Source organism: Lathyrus oleraceus, chromosome 6, assembly GCF_024323335.1.
Source record: "Lathyrus oleraceus cultivar Zhongwan6 chromosome 6, CAAS_Psat_ZW6_1.0, whole genome shotgun sequence".
NCBI classification, from domain to species: Eukaryota; Viridiplantae; Streptophyta; class Magnoliopsida; order Fabales; family Fabaceae; genus Lathyrus; species Lathyrus oleraceus.
In genome coordinates this window covers 196,521,385-196,533,005 of record NC_066584.1, presented here as the reverse complement: position 1 = coordinate 196,533,005, position 11,621 = coordinate 196,521,385, and the positions used below count along the sequence as shown (strand labels likewise).

At 39.8% G+C, this 11,621-nt stretch overlaps 1 protein-coding gene across 1 annotated transcript in view; it reads left to right on the top strand.

The window, feature by feature from the left end:
* The first annotated feature begins 844 nt into the window (after positions 1–844).
* The window catches only part of LOC127094735 (uncharacterized), a 38,842-nt gene continuing 28,065 nt past the window's right edge, over positions 845–11,621 (top strand). Inside the window, exons 1-2 of the mRNA XM_051033527.1 lie at positions 845–1,532; positions 1,731–4,090. Coding sequence (XP_050889484.1) covers positions 845–1,532; positions 1,731–4,090 — 3,048 coding nt within the window. The remainder of the gene's footprint in view (positions 1,533–1,730; positions 4,091–11,621) is intronic.

Below are 11,621 nucleotides of genomic sequence, written 5' to 3'. Positions count from 1 at the left end.
CTACAGAAGAGAAAAAAGAAGTTAGAGAGATATTGGAGGCTAAAATAAAAGATCTCACTATCTCCCTCCATAATGCTGAGACCCAAGCCGAGCACGAGCGCCGACTTAAGGAAAGAGCCCTTGAAGCTTCTCGAGTCACACCTACAACTTGGGCCGAGAAATGTCAAGAAGCAAAAGATGCTAGAGAAGTTGCTCAACATTGGAAAGATAGATTCGAGGCATTCCATCAAGACAGTGTGATATGGTTAAGGGAAAGAGAGCAAGTCATTGAGGATTACGATACCTTTAGGAGAACTATCAATTTCTTGCAAGCGGACAAAGATGGGTACCGTGCAAAGCTCAACGGTTTGGTACAATTCTGCAACTGGACGACCCAAGAAATGCCTTGGAGGTTGAGAGAGGCAGTGGAAGGATTGGACCAACATGGCACACATCCCGCTGTAATCCATTTTGTTATGATGTGTGAAGGGATGGTGAAGAGGTTCAAGCTTGAATTAGAAGAACTCATAACTCGAAAGACTGCTGTGTGATTCTTTTGTTTTTCTTATATTCAGTTTAGTATTTGAGCTGTATCGATTTGGGCGGTTATGCCTTTGTACTCCGTACTTTAAACATTTGAATGGAGGAGGATGATCCTCATTTTTATTTCCTGACTTTATGTTTTCTTTGAATGCTTAATATAACTACAACCGTGATGAAAATTCCCTGAAAATAAAATATGCATAAACATTCGCATCCTCATGCATCACGCTTCATAAAAACAAAAAAACTTACCCAACCTTTTGCCCTCTATCCAGTAACGCTGACTAATCAACACCGGTACGAGACGCGAAGCAACTACAAGATGACGTTAGAGCAAGTGGAGGCTAACCAAGCTACCATGAGGTCAGACATCAATACGATCCAAGAGAAGATGGATCAACTGCTGGAAACAATGCTCGCCATCTCCCAGAGAGAGAGGGTTGCAGACGCAGAAGATGAGGCTAGAAGGAATGATAACCCATCAAGTTTGGTCCACCAAGATGAGAGCTTCGTCCATGCCAAGAAGAGTCTGGTTCATATACCAGTAGGAAGCAAAGGAGAGGGGGATCGTGTAGAGCCTTCTGAGGCGCCTGCTCATTATGGGTCCGAAATGGGAGATGACCCATACGAAGCTTTCTATGTGCCTGATCATCCGAAGCCAAAGATACTTCCTGACCCTGCTGCAGATAGGCTTCGTGCCTTGGAGAAGAAGATCAAAGCCATCGAAGGGAATAATATCTTCGGTGCCTCTGCCATGAACATGCGCTTGGTATCAAATTTGGTCATTCCGGCTAAATTTAAAACTCCTGATTTCGAGAAATACAAAGGCCAGACTTGCCCAAGAAGTCACCTAGTGATGTATTTCAGGAAAATGGCTGCTCATACCGAAAACGACAAATTGCTCATACACTGTTTCCAAGATAGTTTGAGTGGAGCGTCTCTAAGATGGTACATGAGCTTAGAGCAAGGGCGGATTCAAAGTTGGGAAGATTTGGCTGACGCATTTCTCCGTCAGTACAAATATAATTTGGATATGGCACCCGACCGAATGCAGTTGCAAGGGATGGCAATGAAAGAAAAGGAGTCCTTTAAAGAATACGCCCAACGATGGAGAGAGTTGGCTGCTCAAGTAGAGCCACCATTGTCTGAAAAGGAAATGACTGGAATATTTGTGGACACGTTGAAGGACCCATTTTTTGATAGATTAGTGAGCAGCGCAACATCCGATTTTGCACATCTGGTCACAATCGGAGACCGCATAGAAAAGGGTCTGAGGGATGGAAAGATTTCAGGAGCCGTGGCAACCTCTAGCGGACCGAAAAAGTATTCTGGAGGCTTTCAGAAGAAAAGAGAGGGTGAAACAAACGCTGTATCTAGAGGCTATAAGGGGAAGCAACAGGCTTCATATGGCCAAGTCGCTGCCGTGGTACCCATACCCTATCAACAACCCATACAACAACAACCAATGTATCAACCACATCATCAACAACCTCGTCAACAACAGAATACAGCACCACCAAGACAATTCAAGCCAAGGCCTCCAAGAAGGCAACTTGACCCTCTACCAGTACCTTATAGCCAAATATTCCCATATTTGCAAAAGGAGGGCCTTCTGACATTGAGGGAGCTGAAACCGGCTGTTTTTCCATATCCACCAGGATATGATGCTAACGCCCATTGTGAATTTCACATGGGAGCGCCCGACCATACTCTGGAGAATTGTTTTGCATTCCAAAATAGGGTACAAGACCTGATTGAAGCAAAAGTTGTTACTTTCACTCCAAGACGCCCGAACGTGAACACTAATCCCATGCCAACACATGGAGATGCTTCCGTCAGTGCCATTGAGGAGAGTGATCAGGGAGAACTGATTCTTAAGGTTGAAGAGATTCAAACCCCTATCACCATGATAGGGGCACAACTGCTAAAAAGTGGTCTAGTCCCAGAGGAGCTAGTCAATAATGAGAATGATAAAGGGTTGAGGAATTTTATACAACAAATGCTGGATCAAGGCGAATTACAGATAAATCGCCGTGTTAAGAACAAGGGAGAGGAGGAGATAGCCGTCGTGGTGGACATCCTCTATGATGAGGTTAACGTGGACATCCCTTTTGATGAGGTTAACGTGGACATCCCTTTTGATGAGGTTAATGTGGAAATCCCCATAAACCCATTGGTGATAGAGTTTCCAACACCGTTCGCATATGAGGATGAGAAGGCGGTACCGTGGATATATCAGCCCAGAGCTTTTAAGCAAGGGCAGGAAGACCGACCCGTAGTAATCAATGAACCAAACGTTACCTCAATTGTGGGGCCAGCCGGAATGACGCGCAGTGGCCGAGTGTTCGCGCCAAGGGCTGTTGATGCTTCTACAAAAGCCAAAGGGAAAGAAGTTTCTACTCCTGTCCAAATCCCTGTCCCTAGTCGAGAAATGCAAGAAATGCATCTGTCGCCTAAAGCTCCGGTCACTCGTGATGAGGCTGAGGAATTTCTAAGGATAATCAAGAAAAGTGATTATAAAGTGGTGGACCAACTGAATCAAACACCTTCAAAAATCTCCATGTTATCTCTGTTGCTCAACTCAGAAGCACACAGGAATTCGTTATTGAAAGTGTTAAGTGCAGCACATATCACGAAAGACATAACGATAGAACAGTTTGATGATGTGATAGCGTGTGTAACCACTGGAAATTTTTTGGGGTTTAACGATGATGAACTGCCAGTTGAGGGAAAGAACCATAACAAGGCCCTACATATCTCCTTGAAATGCATAGACACTATACTATCAAGGGTATTAGTAGACACGGGTTCCTCACTGAATGTCATGCCAAAAACCACTTTGATAAAGCTGCCGATGGAGGGGATGAATATGAAGCCCAGTACCCTAATTGTAAAAGCATTCGATGGCTCAAGACGAGCAGTGATAGGAGAGGTTGACCTACCAATCAAAATAGGCCCAACTTTCTTCAATATCACATTCCAGGTTTTGGACATACATCCCGGTTATAGTTGCCTACTTGGAAGACCATGGATCCACTTTACAGGTGCCGTCACCTCCACTTTAAACCAAAAGCTAAAATTCATTACCAATGACAAGATGATTGTGATTGGAGGGGAGGAGGATATCTTGGTTAGCCACTTAACATCTTTCCGATATATCGAGGTGGATGGCGAGATAACCGAGACACCATTCCAGTCCTTGGAAGTGGTAAATATGATGGCTGTCCAACAGACATTGGAGACTCCGAAGTCAGGACCGTCCATGGCCTCGTGGCAAGGAGCTAAGGCTGTGATGGAAAGCGAAAGTGCTCAAGACTGGGGCAAAGTGGTGGAAGTGAACCAGAAGCGAGACAAGTTTGGGTTAGGGTATGACCCATCGTCAATTGAAGCCGGTAACCAACATGATAAAGAGAAGATTCCTCCTGTAGAGGAGATGTTCACTAGTGCTGGCCACATTTTTGGCAATCAGGTGGCAATGATCAATGTTGAAGATCACAAGGAGGGGGTGTCTAGCTGGATACGACAGGCCGCGCCTAATGAAGAGCTGACAAACTGGAAGGCTGTGGAAGTCCCTCAATTTTTTCAAAAGTAATTTTATTATTTTAGACAAAACCCTGTGCTCTTCCCAAGGCACAGTGGCGTGTTGTAGGGCCTCCTTTATCTTTTTTTAAGAGTTTTTGTATCAATAATAAATGGAGATTTGCATTCAATTTTTTGTTCCTTTCCTTTCGTTTTTCTGTTACAAAAAATGGCATCAATTTTAATGCACGCACTTTCTAAATAAACTGCATAAATCATAACATGCAGAGACACCACCGAGACCATTGATAACGACACTGCTAGGGTCTGGCATGACTTTGGTTGTCCAATCTACCAAGCTGAAGATGAAATGGGGGAAGATTGCGAACTCCCTGAAGAGTTGGCCAGATTAATCAGACAAGAGGAGAAGGTCATTTAACCACACCAGGAGGACGTCGAAGTTATCAACCTGGGATCAGAAGAAGACAAAAGAGAAGTAAGGGTAGGCGCCGCACTTCAAGATGCAGTGAAGACTAGATTGGTAGAGCTCATCCACGAATATGCTGATGTGTTTGCATGGTCATACCAAGATATGCCCGGATTAGACACTGATATAGTGACCCACAAGCTTCCCCTTAAAGAAGAATGCTCTGCCGTCAAACAGAAGCTAAGAAGAACTCGACCGGATATGGCTCTCAAGATCAGAGAAGAGGTGAGAAAGCAGTTTGACGCTGGTTTCCTGGAAGTCGCTAAGTACCCACAATGGGTTGCCAACATTGTACCGGTACCAAAGAAAGATGGGAAGGTTCGTATGTGCGTAGATTACCGAGACTTGAATAGAGCTAGTCCCAAAGACGATTTCCCGTTACCTCACATCGATGTATTGGTAGATAACACAGCCCAGTTCTCTGTATTTTCCTTTATGGATGGCTTCTCTGGATACAACCAAATTAAAATGGATCCCGAGGACATGGAGAAGACTACGTTCATTACCCCTTTGCTGTTTGAGATGCTGTCTCATCAATATGAGGAGTCTCATTCTAGTTTTTCTTTTGAGATGCTGCTCTAGTATCCTCGAAGAGTCTTAGATTCAATTAAGGTATCATTCCCTTATTCGGAATATCTTAATTCTATCATATAAGATGCTGCTTCGACTCGATACAGAGAATCTCATCTTTTGCTGTTTGAGATGCTGTCTCATCAATATGAGGAGTCTCATTCCAGTTTTTCTTTTGAGATACTGCTCTAGTATCCTCGAAGAGTCTTAGATTCAATTAAGGTATCATTCCCTTGTTCGGAATATCTTAATTCTATCATATAAGATTTTGTTTCAACTCGATATAGAGAATCTCATCTTTTGCTGTTTGAGATGCTGTCTCATCAATATGAGGAGTCTCATTCCAGTTTTTCTTATGAGATACTGCTCTAGTATCCTCGAAGAGTCTTAGATTCAATTAAGGTATCATTCCCTTGTTCGGAATATCTTAATTCTATCATATAAGATGCTGCTTCGACTCGATACAGAGAATCTCATCTTTTGCTGTTTGAGATGCTGTCTCATCAATATGAGGAGTCTCATTCCAGTTTTTCTTTTGAGATACTGCTCTAGTATCCTCGAAGAGTCTTAGATTCAATTAAGGTATCATTCCCTTGTTCGGAATATCTTAATTCTATCATATAAGATGCTGCTTCGACTCGATACAGAGAATCTCATCTTTTGCTGTTTGAGATGCTGTCTCATAAATATGAGGAGTCTCATTCGAGTTTTTCTTTTGAGATGCTGCTCTAGTATCCTCGAAGAGTCTTAGATTCAATTAAGGTATCATTCCCTTATTCGGAATATCTTAATTCTATCATATAAGATGCTGCTTCGACTCGATACAGAGAATCGCATCTTTTGCTGTTTGAGATGCTGTCTCATCAATATGAGGAGTCTCATTCCAGTTTTTCTTTTGAGATACTGCTCTAGTATCCTCGAAGAGTCTTAGATTCAATTAAGGTATCATTCCCTTGTTCGGAATATCTTAATTCTATCATATAAGATGCTGTTTCGACTCGATACAGAGAATCTCATCTTTTGCTGTTTGAGATGCTGTCTCATCAATATGAGGAGTCTCATTCCAGTTTTTATTTTGAGATACTGCTCTAGTATCCTCAAAGAGTCTTAGATTCAATTAAGGTATCATTCCCTTGTTCGGAATATCTTAATTCTATCATATAAGACTGCTTCGACTCGATACAGAGAATCTCATCTTTTGCTGTTTGAGATGCTGTCTCATCAATATGAGGAGTCTCATTCCAGTTTTTCTTTTGAGATACCGCTCTAGTATCCTCGAAGAGTCTTAGATTCAATTAAGGTATCATTCCCTTGTTCGGAATATCTTAATTCTATCATATAAGATGCTGCTTCGACTCGATACAGAGAATCTCATCTTTTGCTGTTTGAGATGCTGTCTCATAAATATGAGGAGTCTCATTCCAGTTTTTCTTTTGAGATACTGCTCTAGTATCCTCGAAGAGTCTTAGATTCAATTAAGGTATCATTCCCTTGTTCGGAATATCTTAATTCTATCATATAAGATGCTGCTTCGACTCGATACAGAGAATCTCATCTTTTGCTGTTTGAGATGCTGTCTCATCAATATGAGGAGTCTCATTCCAGTTTTTCTTTTGAGATACTGCTCTAGTATCCTAGAAGAGTCTTAGATTCAATTAAGGTATCATTCCCTTGTTCGGAATATCTTAATTCTATCATATAAGATGCTGCTTCGACTCGATACACAGAATCTCATCTTTTGCTGTTTGAGATGCTGTCTCATAAATATGAGGAGTCTCATTCCAGTTTTTCTTTTGAGATGCTGCTCTAGTATCCTCGAAGAGTCTTAGATTCAATTAAGGTATCATTCCCTTATTCGGAATATCTTAATTCTATCATATAAGATGCTGCTTCGACTCGATACAGAGAATCTCATCTTTTGCTGTTTGAGATGCTGTCGCATCAATATGAGGAGTCTCATTCCAGTTTTTCTTTTGAGATACTGCTCTAGTATCCTCGAAGAGTCTTAGATTCAATTAAGGTATCATTCCCTTGTTCGGAATATCTTAATTCTATCATATAAGATGCTATTTCGACTCGATACAGAGAATCTCATCTTTTGCTGTTTGAGATGCTGTCTCATCAATATGAGGAGTCTCATTCCAGTTTTTATTTTGAGATACTGCTCTAGTATCCTCGAAGAGTCTTAGATTCAATTAAGGTATCATTCCCTTGTTCGGAATATCTTAATTCTATCATATAAGACTGCTTCGACTCGATACAGAGAATCTCATCTTTTGCTGTTTGAGATGCTGTCTCATCAATATGAGGAGTCTCATTCCAGTTTTTCTTTTGAGATACCGCTCTAGTATCCTCGAAGAGTCTTAGATTCAATTAAGGTATCATTCCCTTGTTCGGAATATCTTAATTCTATCATATAAGATGCTGCTTCGACTCGATACAGAGAATCTCATCTTTTGCTGTTTGAGATGCTGTCTCATCAATATGAGGAGTCTCATTCCAGTTTTTCTTTTGAGATACTGCTCTAGTATCCTCGAAGAGTCTTAGATTCAATTAAGGTATCATTCCCTTGTTCGGAATATCTTAATTCTATCATATAAGATGCTGCTTCGACTCGATACAGAGAATCTCATCTTTTGCTGTTTGAGATGCTGTCTCATCAATATGAGGAGTCTCATTCCAGTTTTTCTTTTGAGATACTGCTCTAGTATCCTCGAAGAGTCTTAGATTCAATTAAGGTATCATTCCCTTGTTCGGAATATCTTAATTCTATCATATAAGATGCTGCTTCGACTCGATACAGAGAATCTCATCTTTTGCTGTTTGAGATGCTGTCTCATAAATATGAGGAGTCTCATTCTAGTTTTTATTTTGAGATGCTGCTCTAGTATCCTCGAAGAGTCTTAGATTCAATTAAGGTATCATTCCCTTATTCGGAATATCTTAATTCTATCATATAAGATGCTGCTTCGACTCGATACAGAGAATCGCATCTTTTGCTGTTTGAGATGCTGTCTCATCAATATGAGGAGTCTCATTCCAGTTTTTCTTTTGAGATACTGCTCTAGTATCCTCGAAGAGTCTTAGATTCAATTAAGGTATCATTCCCTTGTTCGGAATATCTTAATTCTATCATATAAGATGCTGTTTCGACTCGATACAGAGAATCTCATCTTTTGCTGTTTGAGATGCTGTCTCATCAATATGAGGAGTCTCATTCCAGTTTTTATTTTGAGATACTGCTCTAGTATCCTCAAAGAGTCTTAGATTCAATTAAGGTATCATTCCCTTGTTCGGAATATCTTAATTCTATCATATAAGACTGCTTCGACTCGATACAGAGAATCTCATCTTTTGCTGTTTGAGATGCTGTCTCATCAATATGAGGAGTCTCATTCCAGTTTTTCTTTTGAGATACCGCTCTAGTATCCTCGAAGAGTCTTAGATTCAATTAAGGTATCATTCCCTTGTTCGGAATATCTTAATTCTATCATATAAGATGCTGCTTCGACTCGATACAGAGAATCTCATCTTTTGCTGTTTGAGATGCTGTCTCATCAATATGAGGAGTCTCATTCCAGTTTTTCTTTTGAGATACTGCTCTAGTATCCTCGAAGAGTCTTAGATTCAATTAAGGTATCATTCCCTTGTTCGGAATATCTTAATTCTATCATATAAGATGCTGCTTCGACTCGATACAGAGAATCTCATCTTTTGCTGTTTGAGATGCTGTCTCATAAATATGAGGAGTCTCATTCTAGTTTTTATTTTGAGATGCTGCTCTAGTATCCTCGAAGAGTCTTAGATTCAATTAAGGTATCATTCCCTTATTCGGAATATCTTAATTCTATCATATAAGATGCTGCTTCGACTCGATACAGAGAATCGCATCTTTTGCTGTTTGAGATGCTGTCTCATCAATATGAGGAGTCTCATTCCAGTTTTTCTTTTGAGATACTGCTCTAGTATCCTCGAAGAGTCTTAGATTCAATTAAGGTATCATTCCCTTGTTCGGAATATCTTAATTCTATCATATAAGATGCTGTTTCGACTCGATACAGAGAATCTCATCTTTTGCTGTTTGAGATGCTGTCTCATCAATATGAGGAGTCTCATTCCAGTTTTTATTTTGAGATACTGCTCTAGTATCCTCAAAGAGTCTTAGATTCAATTAAGGTATCATTCCCTTGTTCGGAATATCTTAATTCTATCATATAAGACTGCTTCGACTCGATACAGAGAATCTCATCTTTTGCTGTTTGAGATGCTGTCTCATCAATATGAGGAGTCTCATTCCAGTTTTTCTTTTGAGATACCGCTCTAGTATCCTCGAAGAGTCTTAGATTCAATTAAGGTATCATTCCCTTGTTCGGAATATCTTAATTCTATCATATAAGATGCTGCTTCGACTCGATACAGAGAATCTCATCTTTTGCTGTTTGAGATGCTGTCTCATAAATATGAGGAGTCTCATTCCAGTTTTTCTTTTGAGATACTGCTCTAGTATCCTCGAAGAGTCTTAGATTCAATTAAGGTATCATTCCCTTGTTCGGAATATCTTAATTCTATCATATAAGATGCTGCTTCGACTCGATACAGAGAATCTCATCTTTTGCTGTTTGAGATGCTGTCTCATCAATATGAGGAGTCTCATTCCAGTTTTTCTTTTGAGATACTGCTCTAGTATCCTAGAAGAGTCTTAGATTCAATTAAGGTATCATTCCCTTGTTCGGAATATCTTAATTCTATCATATAAGATGCTGCTTCGACTCGATACACAGAATCTCATCTTTTGCTGTTTGAGATGCTGTCTCATAAATATGAGGAGTCTCATTCCAGTTTTTCTTTTGAGATGCTGCTCTAGTATCCTCGAAGAGTCTTAGATTCAATTAAGGTATCATTCCCTTATTCGGAATATCTTAATTCTATCATATAAGATGCTGCTTCGACTCGATACAGAGAATCTCATCTTTTGCTGTTTGAGATGCTGTCGCATCAATATGAGGAGTCTCATTCCAGTTTTTCTTTTGAGATACTGCTCTAGTATCCTCGAAGAGTCTTAGATTCAATTAAGGTATCATTCCCTTGTTCGGAATATCTTAATTCTATCATATAAGATGCTGTTTCGACTCGATACAGAGAATCTCATCTTTTGCTGTTTGAGATGCTGTCTCATCAATATGAGGAGTCTCATTCCAGTTTTTATTTTGAGATACTGCTCTAGTATCCTCGAAGAGTCTTAGATTCAATTAAGGTATCATTCCCTTGTTCGGAATATCTTAATTCTATCATATAAGACTGCTTCGACTCGATACAGAGAATCTCATCTTTTGCTGTTTGAGATGCTGTCTCATCAATATGAGGAGTCTCATTCCAGTTTTTCTTTTGAGATACCGCTCTAGTATCCTCGAAGAGTCTTAGATTCAATTAAGGTATCATTCCCTTGTTCGGAATATCTTAATTCTATCATATAAGATGCTGCTTCGACTCGATACAGAGAATCTCATCTTTTGCTGTTTGAGATGCTGTCTCATCAATATGAGGAGTCTCATTCCAGTTTTTCTTTTGAGATACTGCTCTAGTATCCTCGAAGAGTCTTAGATTCAATTAAGGTATCATTCCCTTGTTCGGAATATCTTAATTCTATCATATGAGATGCTGCTTCGACTCGATACAAAGAATCTCATTTTCTTTACTGGTTGAGATGCTGTCTCATCAATATGAGGAGTCTCATTCAAGTTTTTCTTATGAGATACTGCTCTAGTATCCTCGAAGAGTCTTAGATTCAATTAAGGTATCATTCCCTTGTTCGGAATATCTTAATTCTATCATATAAGATTTTGTTTCAACTCGATATAGAGAATCTCATCTTTTGCTGTTTGAGATGCTGTCTCATCAATATGAGGAGTCTCATTCCAGTTTTTCTTATGAGATACTGCTCTAGTATCCTCGAAGAGTCTTAGATTCAATTAAGGTATCATTCCCTTGTTCGGAATATCTTAATTCTATCATATAAGATGCTGCTTCGACTCGATACAGAGAATCTCATCTTTTGCTGTTTGAGATGCTGTCTCATCAATATGAGGAGTCTCATTCCAGTTTTTCTTTTGAGATACTGCTCTAGTATCCTCGAAGAGTCTTAGATTCAATTAAGGTATCATTCCCTTGTTCGGAATATCTTAATTCTATCATATAAGATGCTGCTTCGACTCGATACAGAGAATCTCATCTTTTGCTGTTTGAGATGCTGTCTCATAAATATGAGGAGTCTCATTCCAGTTTTTCTTTTGAGATGCTGCTCTAGTATCCTCGAAGAGTCTTAGATTCAATTAAGGTATCATTCCCTTATTCGGAATATCTTAATTCTATCATATAAGATGCTGCTTCGACTCGATACAGAGAATCTCATCTTTTGCTGTTTGAGATGCTGTCTCATCAATATGAGGAGTCTCATTCCAGTTTTTCTTTTGAGATACTGCTCTAGTATCCTCGAAGAGTCTTAGATTCAATTAAGGTATCATTC